Source organism: Ciconia boyciana, chromosome 1, assembly GCF_034638445.1.
Source record: "Ciconia boyciana chromosome 1, ASM3463844v1, whole genome shotgun sequence".
In the NCBI taxonomy this organism is placed as follows: Eukaryota; Metazoa; Chordata; class Aves; order Ciconiiformes; family Ciconiidae; genus Ciconia; species Ciconia boyciana.
The window spans coordinates 217,788,324-217,811,784 of record NC_132934.1 but is presented as its reverse complement, the minus strand read 5'-3'; the positions used below and the strand labels follow the sequence as shown (position 1 = coordinate 217,811,784).

General features: G+C 45.1%; 1 protein-coding gene across 5 annotated transcripts in view; it reads left to right on the top strand.

The window, feature by feature from the left end:
* The window catches only part of GDPD5 (glycerophosphodiester phosphodiesterase domain containing 5), a 181,211-nt gene that overhangs the window by 43,991 nt on the left and 113,759 nt on the right, over nucleotides 1-23,461 (top strand). For 3 of the 5 annotated variants that reach the window (XM_072855438.1, XM_072855454.1, XM_072855458.1), the window contains exon 2: nucleotides 22,209-22,383. In XM_072855438.1, the coding sequence (XP_072711539.1) occupies nucleotides 22,267-22,383 (117 nt within the window). In that variant the 5' untranslated portion in view covers nucleotides 22,209-22,266. Of the gene's footprint in view, nucleotides 1-560; nucleotides 729-22,208; nucleotides 22,384-23,461 lie in introns of all 5 variants that reach the window. The other 2 variants (XM_072855447.1, XM_072855468.1) reach the window with 2 other exon arrangements.

Below are 23,461 nucleotides of genomic sequence, written 5' to 3'. Positions count from 1 at the left end.
ATAATATCCTGTCTGGGTGCGCTGTAGAAGTTTGCAAACCTCCTTGTGTCCCCCTGCTACGTTTTAGGTGTTCATGAACATGTCAGACCCTCTTCCTTCTAGGGCTTTGTTTCAATCACTTCCACTTCATAGCTTGAGTGGGAGGAAAAAAAGGGAAAATCCTACATACTGGTAAGTTCAAGCTGTTTCTGTAGGAGCAAAGAGAATGGCAAAGATGAGCTTGCTCTTAAATACACTCTGGATGTAATGACAGACTCGGTGATCTGTTGTCTCGTTTGTTCTCTGATCTGCTCTGTGTGCTCCGCTCCTTCCTCCAGCGATACCCGTGGATTCTGGTAGGAGGTTGGAGCTGATGCTCTGAGGATGCCACTGTTTGTGTGTTTTGCTCATCCTAAAGTAATGTTGATAACGGGAGGAAGCTTTGAAGATTAGGGGTATTGGCCCTTTCATGATGCATAAGTTTGTAGCCACTTAGCTCACTCCCTTTAAAAAAAGAAATAGTAATAAAAAGTAGTATATAAAATCCCCAAATCTCCGTTCTTCTCTCCTTATCTTGACAGCAAAGAATTAAGATGCTGCCATCTGTGCATAAACCCCTCAACTTTTTCTGCAAGAGCCCCACTGTGCTGCTACGGGATGGATGTGTCTTGATGTCATTTGCTCTGTAGAAGAGGTCTCTTGGGACACACAAAACAAGCTGCAGGGAATTCAGGTGTGATGATAAAATAGTAAGTGAAGCCTTTGCATCCTTTCCAAGCAAGCCTGGGAGATCCCATTACTTTGCATCTTGTCTAGTTCCTGAAGTCTCTGAACAAGGGACCAGGAACCGGGGAAGCTGATGTGAAAGCTGGTGGGGTAGGGCTGGGGTTTACCAGCTGAGGGTCATCTCAACTCTTTTGATCTTGCTACAGAAGAAAGCAAAATCATTTTCCCATATGAAAGGGTGTCTGAAATAAGGTATGTTCCCATCTGTGCTACTTTCCTTAACAGGTGATGTGACCTTAGTGGCACAACCACTGAGTCTGTTCCTGTCTGAAAGCCATGCAGCCTTATATTACGGAAACTTTTCCATAGATAAATGTGGAGGCAATAATTCATGGTGGGGAGAGACTAAACCAGTGTTGTGAGCTCTAAACACATCCCATGGCATCCAGCTGTGACTTGACTTCTGCTGCAATAGTGGGGTAGTTGGACTGGTTGGCCTTGCTCCGGTGCCAGGCAGGGAACTGCCTGCGCAGGGACTTTATAATGGGGCCTCAAGCAGCCTGTTTTGTGCTGGCTGGACATGAGGCTGCGTTTACCTTGGGTCTGGTCTGCAGACAGCAGTGTAGTGTTCAGTTGTACTCAATGTTGTTGTACCAATTCTTGAAGTTGTACCAATCTTGAAGTTGGGTGCAATCTAGCTATGTGCTGGCTGTGGACCACGTGGAGCTCTTTGCAGCCATGACCAAACTGCCAGCAGGATTATCTCCTGCCATGTGGGCAAAGTGTTTCGGGCAAGACTGTTACGACTTTTATAGAAAGCTTGGGAACTTGAGAAGAAATGTCCCTTGAACCCTGTTGGGAAGGACGCCATACTAAGGAAAGGCACTGCTTACTGAGCACTCCATTACCAAAGAACAGCTGGCTCTACCCCTCTCTACTATTTCTAAAACATGTGTCTATATCTGTGATTATTTCTTGGCACCTGGTGGCCAACCACCAAAGTTGGGCTTGTCAAATTTGCAGGTCTGTTACAGTAAATAGCCTGAGTTTTCATGTGCAGGTTTGAAAAACAACAGCTTTGACACGTCAGTTTAGTTAAGGAGAAAACCCAAGGGCTTTCAGGAGCCTATGTTTAAAACGTCTACTTTGAGCTCAAGGAGAGATTTAAGAGAAATCGTGCGTACATCCCCATAAAAACTGAGCCACCTGTTGCAGAGAGGCCTCTTGAGCTTGGGTGTGCTGAGCAAGCTGCATATTCTGGGTTTAAACCTGTGGGCTGAACAAGTGCTAGGTGGCAAAGACGCTCCTCCAGCTTGGGGAACAAAACCTTATTAAGCTGTGAAAAGAAACACGAACAGCCCGTTGAAAGACGGAGCTAGACGAGACACGGAGCTGCCTCCGTGTTTTCACTCTAGAGGGATGCTGTGAAGCCAAACAGATTGAGGACCGAAGCGTAGGTGGTGTGTGAAGAAGGCACTTGCGTAATGTCACTGGAATAGAAACAGGTGTGTGACACTCTTGCTCTTGTCCCTGCTGCTGGAAGTAGGTGGTATCAGCTGTTTGCAAAAAAAAAAAAACTGGGAAGGTTTTAACAGGCTTTGGTAAGTCAATACTAAATGGAACAAAAAAGGAGAAAATGTGAAGTTCTCGAGGGCTTGGCAAAAGATTGAACAGCAAAGAACTCCATTTGAAAATGCCTAGAATCCGAGTTGGTTTTACAAGATATTAGTAATATTGGGACAGTGTGTTTTCTAGCCCAGTGAAAATGTTATTGCCCTTTTTTTAAATACTACTGAGGAAGAGCCAAGCTAAGGGATGAGGACTTTCTTGCAGTTGCTGCGCTGCTAAAGAGAGAAATGGGTATTCTTGGAAAGCAGCATGATCCAAAACCCCAGCTTGCTGGAATATGTAAAATTGCTTAGAAAGCTAAAAGTTAATAGCCAGCATTAAAGAGGGAGAAGATGGTGATTTACAGCAGTTTGGCCAACATTGTTAGCTTGAGGGATTTATGCTGGAAAAGATGTTTCCATCCTGACCAGCCGCACTCTTTTGGAGTTTATATGTTGGCTGTAAACCTCAGGCTGTTTTAAAACTTAGTAAAGTGCTTAGTTTCTCTAATGGAAACATCCATTTAGAAAGGGAGGAAAAAGGGAAAATACTAAATTCTTCTGAGTCCTCTTCCCAAGTCACTTGTGAACACAGTGTGAGTGGTGGTCACTTTTTTCCCAGGTCACTGGGTTGTGCTCTCCCTCGCCAGAGACACCTCTCTCAAACTTCTTTGCTGTAGGGAAGCTGCCTAAGCACTACCTCCCTTGCTTCTCTACAGTGCCTTGATGCATGGGAGAAAAATTGGCATGCGTCTGTGAAGGAAATGCAACACCTCTGGGCTTTCAAGTTCCTGAAAAGCCTCTTTTTTCACGTTGGCTAGTAAGCAATAGTTTGTTCTATTTTCTTCCTGTGTTTTTGTAGAATCACAGAATAGTTTGGGTTGGAAGGGACCTTTAAAGGTCACCTTGTCCAACCCCCCTGCCATGGGCAGGGACATCTTCAATCAGGCCAGGTTGCTCAAAGCCCCGTCTAACCTCACCTTAAATGTTTCCAGGGATGGGGCATCTACCACCTCTCTGGGCAACCTGGGCCAGTGTTTCACCACCTTCATGATACTTATACTTTGAGATGGCGTCACTCAGCACATGGACATGCCTTGCTCATCAATGTTCTTGCACAATGTTGTTGACACCAGTGTGTTAGTGGCAGCTCTGGGCAGGAGGCAGCCTAGGACTGGTCACACTGGTCCTACTGATGCAATGGGCAACAGAGTCCAGCTGCGTTTTCTGCAGAACAGGACCATGTTTTGCCTTGATTGATGAGATAAGAAAATGAAGGCTCACAAGCATGTATCCAGAGCTGTAGGGCATCAGTGTTCTGAATTCATGCTCTAAAGGAGGTGAATGCTTTTGGCTCAGCTTCTTCTGTGTGAATGCTCTTCCTGTAAGTCAACTCAGCTTAGAGAACAGGGATTCTCACTACCTTGTAAGGGCAGATTTTGGGTGCTGAGAGCTAGATGCTCCTCTGAGCTCAAGTGGGTTTGTAAGCCTGGCTCTCATCAAGCAGTCCGCAGAATATAAAGCGTTCCTCTGTAATTTGCTGTCAAGCAATTTCTGAGAACTTATTGGAATGCTAAGCCTGGGTTTTGGGGCAGAGTCTTACATTCCTTGAAGAAAGTGATTTCTGTACATAAATATAAAGTCATAGAATAAATAGTTCAGCTTGGGAGGGAGCTCAGGAGGTCATGTAGTCCAACCGCCTGCTCAGGTCAGCTATGAAATAATTTGAAGAGCAAGTTGATCAAATAACCCTGACAGCTGAACCTTGTGGGTTGCCAGAGCCCAGTATGATGTTGTAGGCTGACTCCAAAAGCACTGCTAGATGAGCAGGAACTGCCACAACCCCTCCCTGTGTGACACAGAAAAGTGTGAGCCAAGGGGTCTAAGTCTGCTGCGTTTTTGACTGATATGCAATTCACAACAGAATTAAAAAAAAAAAAAAAATCAAGTGTTCTTTGACTAGAAAAGGAGATGTTTTCTAGCTGTTGCTTAGATTTCTTTTGGCCTGCTTTGAAATAAAAGTAGTAAAATCAGTGGTTCACCTGGAGAGGGCAGGAAGAATATGCAAGGTTTGGGTCATGTCTCTCACTTGACACCTATGGGCTTAGAAGAGCCAAGGAAGGTAACTAGTTTAACTGAATTAGCTTTAGTGGGTGCAGAGATTAAAATGATTCCCCCCCCATGAATTAGGCATCTTCTGTCTCATCCACTCTTGGGGCTTCTTGATCAGCTTCTTGCTGACTTGAAGATGCATGTATTTCTCCCCAGCTTTCTTGGCTTAAGAGCTTCTGAAACTAGATTTACATGATAGCTGAGCTATGGTTTGAGCATGTTGGAAAAGGTAAGACGCTGCTTCAGGTGTTGTTTCCTGAAAAGGCACTGAATGGAATGACCGAGAGAAACAGTCACTGTCTGGTTAGGAAAGTGCTCTGTGGTCTCATATCTAAAATACTTTGATTTGGGGGAGCTAAGTGGTTTGTTTTAAATCTCTGAAATGAGTAGTTTCAGTAAGGCTGGGGCTGATAGGGATCTGGAAGATGGGCTAATAATGCCAGAATTCAGGTCAGAGAAGAAAGCGCTTCCTTCCCATTGTAACCCAGAAGGACTCTTACATAACTGTTCTTAAACCAGCTTAAGAGATAGCCGAGATGGAAAAAAACCTAGTCAAACATATTGCTGATAAGCCCACAGAATCCAAAAATAGGGTCCTGCTACTCAGAATGAAGAAGGACCTGTTGGAGGTAATGGTCTGCTAGAGATTGACAGAGAAATTTAAATGACTGTCAAATCAACCATGAGCCAGATAGACCTGCTGTCACACGTCAGCTGGACTGTGATCTTGACGTGAAGATACTCGTGTTGGTTTATAAATCGTGTCCTAGCTGGGAAAGCAAAGTCTTCTAGTTGTGGCAAGCAGTGTGGAAGCTCTTGTATCTCCCATGCCTTACCTAGACCATGATGCTCACATCTCATGGATGCAGGGGAAATGGGAGGTCTGAAACTCCTGCAGTGATGAAGCAGACTGAGCATTCGTGTCAGATTCCCTGTTTTCAGTTGAAAATAGTTCTTAAGACATGCAGAAACAGCTAGATTTCCAGATTTGGGAGCAAAGACATGAAGCACACTTGATTTCCGTTCCCCCACCCCCCCATTTGTTTCTCTTTTTCTTTCTTACTGATGATAGATGAACCTGCTAACTTGTTATGCCAGTGCTGATCCCTTCAGCCTTGTGCTTTCAATGAGCCCTTGAGGACTAGCAGGATCCTGGCCATTTTTATAAATGGAGAGATTGTCTTAGGCCCTATAAACACCTTGTAAGGACTAGGAAAGTGATTGACCTCCAGAGTTTCTTCCCCCTGGAATACTTTGAGGGGAAGGTTTGTTGGCTTGGAGCGTACTTGAGGGGGATTTTCTGAACTTGGCACAAACAATGGTCTCCAAAAGTTATTGTTCTTGTTGAATTCTTTTTTCCTGCCCCTCAGGTAGCTCTTTATCCTGTTAATGCAGGGTATTTTATGTTACAGCCTTGCGCAAATCTGAATGAATTAATTCTTGCTAAATGCAGTCCTTGTGTTTTCCTGCTGCACATCTTCCCATTAGTGGCCTGAAGCATGAGTGGTGAGTTGGGATTCCTCCTCCTCTTCTTCCGCACTGCGTAAATAGGTGCTCCTTTCCCTGTGACTCTGTACTTGCACCGTCAGGCACAGCTTCCCTGGTGTTTACACCTCCATCTGACTTATATTTCCTAATTCCATCTTCCTCTCCCCTTCTCCAGTTTGACCAGTTACCCAGCTGAGAAATGCTCTCTACAGCCTTCCACTACAGTCTGTCATCATGGCAGAGAGATAAATATCCCCCTTCTCTTTTCTACTCCCATATATACTTTCCAAATATACTTCTCTAGTCTGGAAGCTACTGTTTTTTCAGGAAAAAAACGCTTCCAGTTCTATAGCTTTCATTTTCTTTGCTTCTTGGCCAGCTCTTTTCCTTTGGAATTAAGAGTCTTCTGGTTTAGCCAGTCTGGATACTCGTGGCTTTGAACTCAGGTGTGCTCATCCAGGGAACAGTAATTTTTATGTTGATTTGTTCTTGAGTTTCAGTAATCTGTAAGAACCATTCCAACAAAAAGAAAGGTATTGCTAGTTGATGGTCTTTTTTGCTTGGGTTTGGTTTTTTTGTTTGCTTCTAGCGGTTATAAAGCCTAATCTTGAAATTTTTTGCTGAAATCACACTTGCAGAGGTGCTGTGTTGAGTACTTGGTGCTTTCTCTTAATTTGACGAATATGCCAGTATTTTTTCAGGACCTTTTCAATATGTTCAAGAGGTGTCAGAAACTCGTTTGGCCATCTATCAGCAACTTATTTAATGTGAGGTGCTCTCAATGCTTTACATTTTAACCAAAAAAAGTGTACCCAAGAGCAAATAAAGTCTAGTTCCTTTGGGACTTATTTCAACTCTTTAATCTTCCCACTTGCATCCTTTCATGTCCCCAGCTGTATGTGCTGACTAGTCTTTGACAGCGGGCTGCGTTAGAACTGCTCTGCTCTTGAGGGAGAGGTTCACTTGATCCTTTCCCACCCAGCAGCAACTCCTCTTGGAGAGCTTGCCAGTGCGTAACCGCTTTGCGGGTTGGAAGAGGCTGATGCTCCAGGGCATTGTTGCTTGGGGAGGGAAGCAAGGGTAGGGGAAGAGCAGAGGAGAACAGGAACAGAGACACTTATGCAATCACGCTGTGTTTTCTTAAGAAAATAAACTGAAAATAAAGGTATTTTTAGCTCCTGGCTAGTGTGAGGAAATCTGCCTGTTTTCTGCAGACAAGTAGCTTCCCTCAACATTCCTATCGAGGCAGGCTCTTAATCTGAATTGACTGGAGATGAAAACCCAAAGTGGCTTACTAGAAGTGAAGCAGGCTGAATTGAAAGCCATTTAATCCTGGAAATGCTGTGTTTGTGTGCAGCTGGCATGCCCTTTCAAGTTACATAGGCTAATTCTCCTGGGAACCTCTTAATAAATAAACCCTGGGGGGGTGTGCGTGTGTGAGAATTAAAAAAAAAAAAAAAAAAAAGCTTTTCTCTGGGAGTTCTGTGCTTCAGAAAGTCCTTCTCTGCTTTCCCAGGATGTGGCTGCTTTTTGGGCTGTATTCCAGATGTGTGAGGTGCCTGACCTGCCTGGGTAGGTGCTTCTGTCTTCAGAGCAAGCATAGCCTTGAAGACTAGCGTGTGTTTCTCTTGTTTCCTTGATGCTTGCCTAAGGATGGCTCATCAAAAGGTGTGTGGGAAGCCTTTTTTTAATTTTCCTTTTTTTTTTTGTCTGGTACTGAAAGGTCTGCCTTGAGGAGTGCCCTTGTCGTCTTTGTGGTGACATCTATGCCTTTCTAGGTAGGAAAGGAAAGGTCATCTTGTTGACTGAACGTATATTTCCCGTGATCAGTCATATTAGCACTGACTGAATGTTTGCATAACTGATCTTTAGTCTGTGATGCTGAGCACTCTGCCCCGGTAAAGATCTGCTGGGTATTTTTTTTCTTTTCACTACTGCAATGTCACAGAGTTGCTTAAGAAAAAATGAACTTTCAGGCTCTCCTTTTTCTGAGGCCTTTTCCTAGAAAGCTTAGCATTTTACAGGGAAGGGAAGAGAGATACTGGTGCCGTTGCATCCTGGCCTCTGGGCTCCTGTGGGACTTGCTGCTTAGCTGCTCCAGATGTTTGGATAAGCTGCTCTAGGCTGGAAGCAATTCCCACCAAATTACATAGCTATATGGTGATGGACCCCTTGGGGTCTTGCCTCAAGACCATGTTCTGTGTAGCATGAGGCTGAGGATCATAAGCAATGACCTAAATGGGCTTTAGTGCTTTGAGGCATGCCAGATGGAGAGCTTTGCACCAGCATCCCCAGACCCCATGGCTCATCGTAACCTGGCCGTAGTTTGCTCTGGATATCTTTGCCTGACCGACATCAATCACCTGATGGTTGTGAATGAGGAGGGGGAAAGATGTAGAAATGGCTGTAAGGATGGGCAGCAATGCTCAGCATTTCACAAGTTACAGGTTACCCCTATTCTTTACGATTTACTGACCTGTTCAGCTTTGTGTAGAGTTTCACTGGAGGTGGGGTGGAGGGAAGACAGCTGCCTTGCTGTCTTCTGTGCTGTCTTCTGCCTTCACTGCCTTGCCGTGAAGGCAGTTTGCGGCAGACGTCAGTGTTTCACGCTAACGATGACTAGCTTGGATCTGCCAGTTTGCTTATCGCTATTGATAATGTGCTGAGTGGTGGTGCCACTGGTAACTGTCTGGAAGAGTGTCACTGATGCTGGGGAGGGTGCTGGAATGGACTGGGTTAATGCTTGTATTAAAAATCCTCAAAAATGATTGACAGCACTTTGACTAATAGGTCTTGGATTTGCATCAGTAAATGAGTTTGTGAATCCCTCATGACTGGTCCTTTCCATAAGGAAAACAAGATAGTAGCTGATGTAACTGGCAGATGGAGTTTTGTTTTTTGTTTTTATTAGAACAGGACTCTGCAGGCAGGGGTTGGAAATGACTGTGAATCTCCTCTGTTAACTCTGGGAGTCACCCTGTGGATGGAGGGGTGGTTTCCTTCCTGACTTCACCCTCTCTCCTCTTCCCTTGATGTGTCATTTCTAATGTGAGTCAGAATGACCTTGACCAGAACTTTGAGATGCTCTTTGGAAAAGCGAGGAGCATTTGAGAACGTTGCAACCGCTTGCCAAGTCAATTGAGAAAATTCCCTTCTCCTGAAAGATTTATGCTGCTGCAGAGTAAAATCACTTTGTCCTTATTCATGTCTTCCTAAAGATCAACTCACAGGTTTTGAAGGAATACACACATCAGCAGTCAAGACAGTATTTACCTGGCGTTGAGTAACTGTGTGATAGGATGGTTGTAACTTGTCTTTCGTTACCCACTTGTTTCCTTAGATGCAATTTTCATTCACCACGCAGTGTCTAGGTTGTTGAGCTTGTAAATCCTCTGGGAGGGAAACTGTCACGTCTGTCTCCTTGCATTGAACAGACTGATTTATACAGAACTGGGAAGAATTCAATAATAACTGGAAAAAGGCTTTAGGAATGTGAGACAAACCTGTGCTTTATTGAGCATCTTTTGAACAGAAGAGGGGTAAACTGGATGTTAGCCCTTGCTGTGTCAGAAGTCCAAAATATCTGCTGTGCAATAGGGATAGAGGAGGGGATGGGGGTTGTGTATATCTCATTTTTCTGATATTGTTTTTGTTTCCATGTTTTTCAAGTGATCAGAAAGCTGTAGTGGAGACGATGAAATAGAAACAGCCAACTGTATGAGTCTGCCCTGACAACTCGTGAGAAGGGGATTATCTTATCACAGACTGGAATAGCTGTGGGGGGCAACATGTTAAATTTGGAGTCGCTTTATGAGAAAGGCTTCCAGGCTATGCTGTAGCTGCTTGCTTGAAAAACCTGCATGTGCATGTCAGTCTGGAAACTGAGGCTCCTGGGGGGACTGGCACTTGCTATATCTTTTAATCTGGGACCCGTCAGGTTGCTCGGGTGGGAGGGTACCTCAGGAGGGCTCTACTCCATCTGGGGTACTACTACTCCAGTAGTACCATCTACTCCAACACTGAGCTCAGGCCAGGTTGCTCAGAGCTTTGTCCAGACAGGTCTTGAAAACCTCCAAGGATAGACCTTGTGCAACCTTTCAGAGATACATCTAGCATTGAGAGCCTTCCTGAGTCAGAAGTGGCTATCTTCAGGTTTCAGAGACATGGTGCACGTGTCTGCCGTGAACCTTTCAAACTGCTCTCAGAGCTCACGTCACATCTGGCATTCCCAGGCCTGAGGCAGCAGCTCCCACTGTTTCTTCATATCACATGCATTCATGCTCTTGTTTTTGCTGAGAACTTTGATATTTCCCACCCCACGCCTATATTATAAAGATCAGTCAACAATCCTTCTGTATTCATCTCCTAATCCAGGCCAACTTTGGTTGTTGAACTCTCCTGGGCTTCATCTGTTAGCTCGTGGCTTTTTAGAGTACTCTATCCAAAAGTGAATACCTATAAGGCCTTTTCAGTGTCAGATGGTCTGTCTTGATTGCTCCAAATCAGTCCAGTTGCAATGAGAAGGAAAGAAAAAGTGCTACAGCCAGAAGCTCTCCAAAATCAGGGAGACGGAGTTGATGTGGAGTCTTTCACGTCACCAGATCCTGCTGACTGTCTTCTTTTTTGATTACTTTGGCCACAGCACATCTGGTGTGTTTGTAGTGGGAAGGAGTTTGTTGTGTGATTAGAGTCTTATCAAATTAATTTATGTGCGCTCGGTGTAGGAAGCCAAAACAGTATCCGGCTTGTAGAACAAGGGAGCTACAGAGGAGCAGCTAACTGCTATGGAACAGTGAATATTTGCTTTGGAAATGGAAGTAGAAATGATATCTTGGAAGACGCAGAAGGAATAGGTCTTGTGCGTGCAGGTCTTGTTGCCGATGTGATCGGTGAGGGTATTTCAGTGCTGTGCTGCACATGTTGGTTGTGTGCAGAATGGGAGGCAAGGAGCAGCAAGTATGTGAAAGCAACTTTACTCCTTCACTAATTTAGCTTCTCTGCTGCTTAAGAAAATTTTTTTGAAGAATGTTTCTTGCAGCCGTATGGAAGGAATCAATCATAGGAAATAAAGAGCTTGTAATCCATTTAACTAGGACGTTCCACCTCTCATTAAGCCAGAGACATTCGTGCTTAATTCTATGGATAGCAGTTGCACAGCAGACGTGCAGAGTATTGATTGTAAAATGAATCTTGCTGGTTTGGTCCCCCCCCTTACTGTTTCAATTAAAGTGAGTGCAGTGGGTGTGGAGGCATTTTGCTCATTCTCAGATGAGTGCTATTGGCATGGTTCATGCAGTTATCTTCTTTTCCTGCTGGCATGATCCAAATTTTCAGCAGTGCGGCAGGGAATGTGTCTTAGGGAAAGCAGATGACAAGCCCTCTACAGCAATGTGTTGGACAGGCGCTTCTGCTTTAGCTGCTAAGACCTTCCAGAGAAGATTAAAACTGCCCCTTGGAGGGCCAGTTAATACAGTTCACGTGGGATTACAACGAACTCTTCAGGGCTGTGTGTAGGAAAGGGTAATCAGGGAGGGGGGAGAAAAGCTTGTCTGTAAAGGAAACTGCTTGTCAGGGTATCCATGTTTAAAACCACTTCTGTTTCCACTTAATTCCTCAGCAAAAACATGTGCTGAAAATGGATAAGGCTTGATGTACACTTTTGTTTTGCAGCTTGGTGAAGATGGCAAAACTCCTGGAGTCTGTAGAGAGGAAAAATATTATGCAATCTTTTTAATTTCTTAAATAGTTTTTAATTCCTTGTCTGTGCTTGAGCCCCTTCAGAGTTTTCGTCAACATCTAGCTGTGCTGTCTTAGGTCTTGTCGTTTTCCACTGATGGCTTTTCCTCTCTTCTCTCACCTCGGGTGTCTCTGCTCAGGTTGAACATGGGGTGTCCTAGTCAAGACACAGCCTCCCTCCTATTCCAACTTCTCCCAGACCTGTTTGGTGCTTTCCTGCATATGTGTCTGGTTTTGTGGCTCAGATACCTCCTCTTCTATATCTTCTGCCAAGATCAACAGCAACTCCTGGTGCTGTCTGGGTCCTTGTGTTGTCTCACCCCAGCTTAACTGTTGAACTGTTATTTTATTTTTTTTTTTTAAACTGTTGAACTACTGTGTTCTTGTGCTGGTCTGAATGTTTCAGGCGTGCTGTCCCAAGGTGACTCCACCAGGCATGGTGCCAAGGCAGTGCTCACCACTGCTCCAAAGTGATGTGCTGCGATGACTTTTAGTGGGATCTGCCTGTCTTCCTCCCTGGCAGAGCTGATGGTCCGAGCCATGTACTGGAGCCACTGCGCCTGTACATGTCTAGGGAAGTCAGAGGCACTTGTGTGCATTTAGGACTGTGCCTAGTAAAAACCCTCTGCACCCAGCCTATTTCTGTGGTTGGTGCTGGCTGTAACGCAGAGGTTTCCTCCCTGTGGTCTCTCCACCGTTTACCGGCAGTGGCATAAACAGTTGGCTGCTGTAACATGGAAACTCCCGACTGCCTCCTGTATGCTGCCCTCCCTCTTCCCAAACACCACTGTCCCCGCTAGCTGGAATACTACTTGAATGCAAGGAAACTTTAGCAAAGTGACTGGCATATCTTCTGGTTGATCTGGCTAAGGGTTTCAGAGCCCTCATTTTGAGCAGGACTAGGATGTCCTCATCACTCTTATGATTTCATGCATCAGCACCTCCTGGTGCCTGACTGAACTTTTCAGTGTGTCAAGCCCATCTTCCTACAGGACAAAAGAGCATGCTGTGACCTCTTTTTATTTGGTCCTCCTGGATGCTACCGAGCAGCTCCTTCAAGGCAATACTGGCAAAGGCCCTCTTGGAAAGTCTAGTTGGCTTGTTCTTGGACAGGAAAACTGAAATTTGGTGTCTGCTAAGGTCTGCTGGTTTCCTGGCAGTTTCTAGCTTGGAAGTTAGCATATGTTTACTGAGTGCTGGCTCAGTAGGGTTGGGCTATACTCTCTCAGTGTAAAGATCGCGCAGCACTTGGGCTGCTGTAGCTTTTCACATAAAACTGTTTGCATTTCTAATCATGGTCAGTGACCCTGATGCAACACTGAGACTCTTAGCTTTTCTCAGCTAGAAAGCACTATATAAAGGAAATGTGCTTATAGGGATAATTAACTCCTTGGCATGGGAATTCAGGGTGTTGCTGTTACTGCCTTTATCAATCTTTCTTCTACTTTTTTTTTTGGGGGGGGGTGTGGGGGGTGTGGGGCAGAGTCCCTTTCAGCTTTCCTTACAACTGAATTCATCATTATTCCATGCTGTAACAGCAGTCTTTCTGTGCCTGCTGAACACTAGCCTATCTTGCCTGACACTTGCTGGCCTTTCTTGTCAAAGCATAAGAGACATCCTCTTATGGGCACCCCAACTTGAGCCTCCCCTAGGACATAGACTCAGAGAGATGGAAGCAGACACATCCCCCAGCTACCCTAAGGGTGGGATCAGCTCTATCCATGTCACTTAATGCATTTTTCTAGCTTGTTTGGGTACTTTCAACTCTGCCCAACCATGTGTCTCTGCAGCAGCTAATAGTTGACTTTCTCTGCTAGGCTGCTTAAAACTTCTCTTTGCTAATTCTAAAAGCCAAGAACCTCATTAGACTTGCAGATGTGAGCAATTCATGAGTTGTTGCCCATCTCTCCACCAGGCCCCAGAAGATCAAACTCTCTTCAACTCAGGTTGCCAGGAAGTCTTTGGCAGAGGGGACCAAAAGTATCCTCTTAAAGTGCTTCCTCTTAATGAAAAGTCCTCGTGTCCCATCTCTTTTGTCTGCTTCTTCCAATAACTTCAGAACCTGTTTATGGTTTCACCTGATTTATTTTAGATTGATTTATTTTTAAGAATAGTGGAGGTGTGGGAGGTAGGGCTCACAGGGCTTGTTAAAAATAAGGAGTAACATAGAGGAGATGATCCAAACAAGGCAAAAGGGAATCTGTGTTTTGAGGTGTCTCTTGGTGAACCACAGAGGTTTATTGCACAGGAACTACACCCATGGCAGGAAAAGCTTTGAGCAGAATTTGTTTTGGCCACTCGGATCTAACAGTGAAGCAGAGGCTTGGGAGGATACTCTGCTGCGTTAGCCTGCTCTCGGAGCTGTTGTGCTTTAGAAAATCAACCCTTAAACTCCAAAGCAAGCTGCATGTACTGTCTTTGGACTTTTCCAACTAGGGAAGACTAGATGTTGGACATATCTTATTTATCACCTGTTATTTCATAGTCTGAAGTGACTTTGGTCTCGTTTGCGCAGAAATCTTTGGTCTACTTCACTTCTTGTGTCTCTGATTCTGGAGCTATGTCTAGGCAAGACAGTATCCCAGGTAAATGTGTTGAGTGTCCTCACCGCTTTTCTGTCTATGTCTAGCTCTCTGTTGGCTTTCTAATTTCTGAGCATGAAGGAGAACTTGTGAACTTGTTGCACTGGTTTCCAGTGAAAAGTAACTTAGAAGCCAGGTGGGCGCAGCTCATGGGGCTCCTTGCACGTATTTGTCAACTCTGATCTGTTATCGGCTAGGTCTCCATTTCTGAATATCTCTCCAAGAAGAATCTGAACTGACCATGAACTGGATTGTTTGTACCTTGTCTATCCCTAGTGGTCTCTGCCAGGACAAAGTAAGTAGCTTGATCTTTGTCTTGGACATCATAGCTGGCACCCGGGGTTATTGCAGAACCTTATTCCTGCTGTCTTCTGAGGATGTACAGATGCAAACTGCTATTTAGGTAGAAATTGAAGTAATCGGGGAATTCTCTTACTGAGACTGTTTGCCACATGCTGTGATCCATCTCCTGGAGAGCATGCTTGTAGGGCCGGGCTCTGCCATGACGTGCCAATGCAGGTACAACCTGAAGTCAGGCAATGTGTGACCACCACCACTGCCATCACAGGCAAAAATGCAGTGCAGTCCTACCAATATTAAAAAGATTTGTGTAACTGGTGTTGTTTGCTTCCCAGCTTGGGGGGAGGAGGGAACCTGGCTCTTCTCAATGGCTTTGACTATATTGGGTTTTCAGAGCTGTGCCGAGGCCTTCACTTGCAAGGTTTTCTTGCAAGTCTCAAGCTTGTGCAGAAAGCAGAGATTGCATTTGGTTATTGCTCTGCAAGAAGTTTGTACAGGTTTTTCCGGTGTCCTGTTCCGCTTCTTCAACGCTTTTTAAAATGCTAGGCACCCAATATGCCCTTAGTTTGTGGAAAACGTTAAGAAGCTAGATTGCAGAGGGCGTTAGTATGTACTGTGCTTATTTATTTAGTGAGATTAAAGCCTAAGTTTTTCTTTTGTAATGCCTTTGAAGTGTTTATCTTTTGAAGTCTGAATTCTCATTAACTGGAAGTGTACAACCCCCAAACTACATGCTGCCCTAGTTTCAAAGCGTTAATTTTTTTAAAAAATACAAGAACAATAAACAACAGGTCAGACCCATAGGGGCTACACGTCAGCCAGATCCTGACTATTTGGGTCATCACTTGCCACTTTGTGAATCAAAGTGGTTCTGCAGGCTGTTGCCCTGGATTAGGATGTAGTCATAGGGTTTTGGCATCACCAGGCATCAGGGAGACAGCGATGTTCCCCTTCAGAGGTGTAAGATTTCTCTGATAGATCAAGACGAGGCCTGTAGACCTCTCTTTCATTTTCTTTTACTTATTTTTTTCCCCTTATTTTCTGTCATTGGGTCAGCAGCATTTGGCTTTTAGGGCAAGGGTGTTTTACCAATGTGTGCTTTCCTGCCTCGATTCTCATCCAGAAGACTCCACTTACATGCACAGACACATGTGCACATGGCAAGGAACACTTTGCTTCAGATTATCTTTTTGTTGTTGTTGTTAGCAGGGAAAAAATGTAGATGGTAACTGGCATTTTAATGCATCTGCTGCTTTTATTTGTGCAGGGACTCTTCAGTGTTATCTATATAAAACTGAATGTTTGTAGCCTGGGAAAAGTGGGTGGGAGACCTCTAACCCAACCCAATTTCCAAAGCAGGGCATAAACAATGTATTGGAAAGAATAACCCCACTGTGTCATGAAGAGGTCGTCAGCGATCAGAGGGGTCATCACAGCTGTTACTTGGGCACCTTCCACCACCGAAATGCATCATCTCAGCAGTTGAGGCTGTTTATGGCTTTGGGGTGTTCTCTCACCATTCCTGCCTTGAAATTAAATCTTTGCAAGTTGAGGTGTTCTGGGTCTGGGCCAACAAAATGTGGAAAGTACTGCTCAGCGTGTGCGTGCATATAGATTTCCTCCTGTGGGAACGGCTGTAGCAAACATCCCTCTGTAAGAGTTGTTCTGTTATTAAACAGATGGGGATATTGTCCCTCTTCCATTTCCACCTTCCAAGTCAGGGAAAGTGAAATTGCATTACTTTCGTTTGGATGAGTTCAGTATATTAAAGAAAAGATTGAGATGAAAACCATGTAGAGTCTGTGAAAGTCACGAGAATTTAGATCAATTCCTTCTAATGCTTGAAATTGTTTCAGTCCTGGCTGGGCAATAGAAGGGATTTCTTTTTTGCGTGTAGAACTGGAGGGTTTGCTCTGGAAGAGCTTAACTTCTATTGTTTAGAAAGTATTTAAGGAAAATCAGGATTTTCCAGTATAATTATGGAAACAATTGGCAAGAAGGCTTACAAGAATATCAATAGGGATAATTGGTTATCAGTGGTGTTCTCACCTAATCGGTATAGGTAATTATTTGCTTAACAAGGTTTTAAGTGTAACTAGCTTGATAGCAATTTTAATAAGAGATGGAGATATTGAAATTGTACAGAGGTTCTTGATAAACAGTGATCCCATGAGTCACCAATGAGAGGAAACACTTAATGTGGAAATCAGTAGAATCTGTCAAAGCTCATTTCAAATGGGTTAGCTAAAAAAAAAAATAAATCTCAAACAGCCTTGGGTCTGTATTTTCTGCATTTATTTGCATTGCAAGTGGGGCAAGTTTCCTTGGGCCTGATTTTTGAGAGATTGCACCTTGTGTGCTTGGACCCTGCTTGGCTTTTGAGTGTCCCACTGCTGCGATGGCCTTTTGGCCTCTCCAGATACGGAGGGAGCACGTGGAGGTATGCTGTGATGGTGACGGCATATCTCTGCTGTCCCCTGCACTCTCCAAACAAATCTGCCTTTCTGCAACCATGGGAGCCTCCTCATGGGAAGTCTACGCTTTCCATTTGCTGGGTCTTTCCAGCCACATCTTGATGGATAGAGATGTTGTAACATGGGTGTCCTCCTCTCCCCAGGTGCTTGGGTTTGCACACTCCAGCATCTCCTTAGACTTCAGGATTCATAAGCATGCATCAAGGCATCCTTGGCTATGTTTTGGTTCTTTCTTGGATGTGCTGATCCAAGTTAGGAGCCCTTGGCAGGCTCAAGCAAGAAGTCATGTGCTTATTGTACTGAACCAGCCTAGGGTATTTGGAAGAAGGCTGGAGGTACCAGGTCAAGGTAAGGCAGGCAGGAACCCATAGCTCTCATCTCTCCGCCCAGCTCCCCCAACCCACGCAGGTATTCAGAATAGTGCTGTCGGTAGTGTTGCTGGATGCGTGGTAAGCTGCTTGTCTCTGGGCTATTAAAAGATTTGTCCCAAGATGCTGAATGAGATCAGTGTGACCTGTGTGAAACTGGGTTGATAGAAAAAAAACTTGGAGGGGATTGGAGGCGAGGGCTTGGACTGTACCAAGCCTTGTGAAAGGGTTAGATGCTATTAAACCTGCTATTCCATGGCTTCATTCACATTATTTACTCGGTGCACTGCAGGACTTGTGCTGTTGCTCTTCCCTTTGCTAAAATGATAGCATTGAGATGGTTTAACAATTGGTCCTGATTGCTCTGTTCCCTCTCCACTCCAGGTTTCTGAGTATTGCTCTAAGGCTACAGGGATGGAGGAGTTAACTCACAGAGATAAAAATCCAAATTTTTAGGCCAGATCTCCCCAGAGAGCTTCCCTTTTAAATTTGCAACTTGAATTCTCTCTTGCCTTTTTTTTTCCTCCAAAGCTGTTTGGAAAGGAATAATGTGTCACAGGCTGTATCAGATACCTACAGTCCAGTATCTCAGGAATGCAATGTGTGCTAATTAGGCATCCTGGAGCCTTCAGAAAATGCTCCCACTGTATTTGCAGATGGGCTCTAGCCTGCTCCCCCTTTTTGGGCAAGATGGCTGGCAAACTCAGTTATTCAGCTCTAAGAAGTTTGTAGCCGTTGGCAGATGATGCATCTTTAAAGTCAAGGTTGATAGCTTATGTGGGTTTGTGTTTTCTATTTTATTTTTTTCCCCCTTCTGGTGCACGTTGCTGAATTTGAATAATTAATGTATGTTGTCTTGCTTCCTGTTTTCATTTCTGTATGTAATGCTAACCAGCAGAGGTTTGAATCATTCATAGCTGCTTTCTCCACCTCAAAGCTGTAGATGTCATGGGAACAGTGATTGTAAGGTACGGACTTTCTGCTTCTCTCCATTATATCCATTTCTGGAAGCAGGAGAAGTAAGTATTCAGTCCATGATCTCGGCCAAGCAAGGATCTCCGGACAGATGGTATCAGCGTGGTTTCTCTCGAGCAGCATCTTGCTTGCTGTGCTTCAGTCTCTTCCTGCATTTCTTGTTACAACTTTGGTGTCTGTGTGTGTGGTGGGGAGGATGGGATGCTGTGTTTTGTGTTTTCCTTTCTGTTGTGGGCTTTTGCGTACCTGCTCACGACATTCATGGAGAAGAGGGAATGATTTTAGGCTTGTAGGTTGTGCCTCATGCAATTCAACTGCATTTAGACATGGCTTTTTTGAAACTCACGTTGGATTTCTTCTCTTCATGCTTCCCCTGACTGCTTTTATGGAGAGCAGCCTGAATCTATGGGCTCCCATAGCATCTGCCTGTGCGGGGGTTAGTGAGAGGAATCAGGGTGGGAGCTTCACTTGGTGGCTTATGGAGCCTTTTCAGCTGTGTTTTCCCTTGCTTGTAATTTTTATCCTCTTGGTTGTTTTTAGTGGCTTCTACTGCTCTTAAAACCTTCCAGCAGTGCCTTGTGGTGATGGTGGACAGGTATGCTTTTGGGTTGCCCTTTTGTACTGAAAACACTTGCGTCCCTCCTGAACTCTGCCCGGAGATTGGGAGATGCTGGATTAGATGCTGCTGCGGGAGATTGGGAGATGCTCTTCAGAACTGGACAATAAACTCAAAGCTTTTGCATCTACCCTGGCTGTTGGTGTTCCTGGTAGGATTTTCTTCAGGGAGAAGGGTTGATTGCTGGTCCCTCTCCATCTCTGAAGTGCACTCATACCTTTCTAAAGCAATGCTGTTTGAAAAGGCTTTGGTGCCTCCACTACCTCGGGTTGTGCGGCAGAGTTCGTGCCTTTAACTGATAGCTTTGGATATGCAGTCACGAGAGAGATGTTTGTATCTTGAAGAGGTTGAATCAGGGATCCTGGTCATAGCCCTGAGGCGAGAACTCTTCATGTACCTGCTAATTTGTGGTGCTTGCCCAAACTTACCCTATTCCCTTCCCAGCCTTATCAGTTGCCTCCTGTGAGTTGTGCTGTGAAGTTTCAGCTAGGGACTTAAGTGCTCGAGCTTCAACTTTGTTAACGGAATGACGGATCCGTAACATGAGTTATATTATTTCCCAAAGGACAGCCTCTGCTCCCAGGCTCCTGCCACTTCAGATGAATTGGATTTCTATTTGAAAAGTCAGGGTTTGCCAGTTTTGACACTCTCTCTGTGTGTGGCTGGTGTACAGCACCACTTCTCCAGGTGTCTGGGCTGGAGAACAGCTAGGGGCTTCCCAGAAGAGTGGAGTGATGAAATGCTCGAGCGTAGCACTTGTGTTTGATTTTGCAATGCAGTTCTTGTAAGCTAGCAAATAAAATACATGGTCAAAGCTTTTAAAGATAGAGATGGTCTGTCTGCCCTCTTGCCTTGCATGACTAAAGCAGGAAGAGGTGGAAATCAGGAGAGATGCTGTACTTTGGAGATTAATTTATGAAGGATTTCTTGTAACAACTGTAGCCTGCTAGGTTTTCAGGATGGTAATATGGGGCTTGGCAGTGGAGTTGTTAATAGGTTGTGCATAATTTTTACGTCCTGCCTATGTCCCACAACGTCTTGCAGCAAGTGATGTACTTAGGATCTTCAGATTATGGCTTTGTCTAAGACCCTTAAATAGCATCTAACTTCACATGTCCTCAGTGTTTCTGTCCTATTCTAACTGACAGTTGTTTCTGCCTGCAGTGTGCTGCTGGCGCATGGGGAAGACAGACTGGGAAACTCATTTTGTAGGAACAATCTTGAAGCAGATAGCAGCTGAAGATAGGAGGCAACGTGTGCAGTGACTAATGCTGAGCTTTATAAATAGCATGAGAAAGGATGAAATGCAGGCAGGGAGGTGACCTCAAGCATGAGGCCATGGAGGTGGTGCAGCAGTGCTTAGGGGCAGATGAGCTGGGAGAGCATGGGGTGACATGGTCAGCAAATAGCTCTCGTTTCAGACTGAATGTGTTTTGTGCCTCTGTCCTGCATGTCCTCCCTGAGGGGATGAACAAAACCACATGGGGATCCAGCCCAGCTATGAACTGATATTCAAGTCCTGCACATCTCATGTCCTCTGCCTGGGTCAATGCCCCGAGCAGTGCCCAGAGCATTATAGAGGTGTTTGCTGAAAGGACAAAGCTACACTTTGTGTGTCAGTATAAGAGGAAGGCAGAGCACCTATGGGCTGTGGGCTCTGGAGACAGTATGGTAACGGTCTGGTGGGCTTTGAAACCACAGCAACCAACTAGCAAGATCTGTCTGCCTGCTGGATGCTGAGTCCTGATTAGAGAAGGCCAGGACAGGGCTGTCCTAGGCTGTCAGCTTGAAGCACAGAGTGTAAATGGACACAAAGAAGGACAGAAGCTGGAAGGGCTGAGCTGTCCGTGTCCTCGTTGACATTTCTAGACTCTGCCACAGCGTTTGCAACACCTGCAGCATCCCCTTACGCATCGGCTATAATGAAAAATACAGTCAACCCCATTCTTGGAGACTTCCTTCCATAGGATGTGGCAATGAAAGGCTCTTAAGTGGCTAGGTTATCTCCTTAAGTCCTGTCACGCTTGGCTGATGCCAGTGAGGATGTAGCTACTCAGAGCTGTCACAGCTTTTTGCAAGACCTGAGCACTGGGGATCCTGCCTGTAAGGAAATGAGGCATTTCCCCTAGAGAGGGTGCAATTTCTTTACTGCCCGCGTACGCTCCAGAAAAGTAACCGAGCACTTTGCAAGCTTGACTGCTGTTTGCAAGCTCAGCTCGCTCAGAGTGCCCTGACTATCCATGCAACGGCAACGTGTGGGGCTGTGGGTGTACGCTTGTGCACCAGGAACCTGTGGAAAACCCCTGGTGGGAGTTAAGTACAGCTGAGAGCAGCGTGACGCCACCAGACTGGCAAATACTTGCTTTGAGGTTCCCATCCCCGAACGCTGACTCTGTGAATTAGTAAGAGCGTACGATTACTTGGTCTGTTCTTGATATGAATCTCACCAGAGCCAAAAGCTACCATCTAAATAGATTTAAAAAAAACCCCAGCCCTTTGACGCACAAAGCATGTAGTCGATGGAATGGAGTACTTTCCCTCGAAACAGTGATGTTCCCACACGTGGCAAATAGAGCGGTGGCGATGGAGTTAGTCTGGTCCTTTGGGAGTGAATGCTGTTTGGTGGAGAGGAGATCTTTCTCCTGGGTGAAGGCTGCAACCAGCTCTGCATCCCTGTGAGTGCTCGTTGGAGATGCATGTAAAGGGAGAGGGTAATATCTGCCTCTTCTAGCATGCACAGAAATGTTAGCTCCTTGTCTGGGGCTGTTTTGCAGGCTCCATAGGATGCTCAAGATAAACTGATTTAGCTTGGCTGGGTTTCAACTTTGCAGAGGTCTCTGAATCAATTTTAAGGTTGTGCTTGCGGAGGGTATGGTTCTTTACATTTCAATCATTCATAAAAATCTAATCATCTGGGCTCCAAATAATCTGTCTACTGCTCTTGTCCTTGTGTGGCTTTTCTTACTGATAACTCCTATGAATACATTTGCTTTTAGTGGTGTGGGAGAAACTGCACAAGGAAATAAAACTTGCAAACTAATTAAACTTCTCAGTCCTGTTGAGTAACAAGCCGGAGATGTTGGCAGGGCTGGGAGTAGATCTGATTATCATTCCTACTCTCTTAATAGCCAGAGGACATGGTTAATTATTAAATTGCTTGTTAATGTATGGAAATATTGCTTGGCATTTTTAATTTCCCTTCTCCCCCCCCCCCCCGCCTCTTTTCTTTTCTCCTCTTGCTGAAGGGCGCTCCCAGGACCTGATGGATTTCTGATACCTCCCTCCTGAGGGGCTGGAAGGAGCATGGTTAAACACCAACCGCTGCAGTACTATGAGCCGCAGCTATGTTTGTCCTGTCTGACGGGGATCTACGGCTGCCGCTGGAAACGGTACCAGCGGTCACATGATGACACCACCAAGGTGGGTAGTTGACCGCATCGCCTCTTCCCGGTGACTTTGTATTGCGTGTGGGTGTGGGTCTTGGTTGAAAGTGCTGGATATTTGATTTTTTTTTTTTTCCTTTTGTTGGCTTGGATAGACCATGGAAACCACTGGCCACATGGCTTGGAGGTCTGCAAGAAGTCCTCACCATGTGGTTGACGTAGCAGATGGGCATGGTTAGCTGGTCACGGTGCTCAAAGGGATTGAGTGGTATGGGTTTGGCCAAATCCGTCTGTATTTTCCTTTTGGTACTGGGGGAGACTTCTGTTTTGCTCCTTGCTCTGTGTCTTATTGGTGTGCTTGTGTTTCTTTGGCTGAATATGTAGGAACTACATTTCTGTGTAGTCTCTAGCTTCTGTGCATGAGAAAACAAGTTTGTAGGTAGGGAAAGGCAGCAGGAGGTGAGAACTAGCTGGGGATAAACAGGGGAGCTGTTAGAGGTGACCTTCCCTCCCCTGGATAAATGCAGTTTTTAAGAGCTCTGGCAGAGGGTATCCAGGCAGCAGGGCTGGACTCACACCTTCCTTGTCATTTGGGGCTGTGAGTCGGGATCTCGTGAGATCTGATGTGTTTATAGGAAGAAATGTGAAAAAAACGCTGTCAAAGCTGCCCTATCTTGTCTTCCAAGTAATGGTGGTTGTGTATTACTGTTCTTCTGTGCTCTCATGTTGTCTGGGGTGCTTTTTTTTAGTGTGCTTACTACTTAGACATAAAAACCCCACAAAACAAAACTTAAATCTCATTTCTCCTGGCAATGATCCCAGGAGATTCTTTTGCTGCTTTTTGAGGGCTTAATTTTACTCCGGTGACAGTTAGCTGCTCTGTTTTGTTTAAATCTATAACCAAGGATCTTCCTGGCTGTGGAGTGCTTTTCCTCTGGAAAAGAGGCTGTTAAGGAGAAAACACTTCTAGGCGGTGGATCTTGTGCCAGAAACGATCCTGGTTCTGAATTGCATCGATTGTTGGTGGTGCAGCTTGGCCGGAGCTCCCATGTGAATTGAAAAGTCATGGCTTGCGTTTGTGCAGCGTAAAACAAATTTCCTTTTGCAAAGTAGAA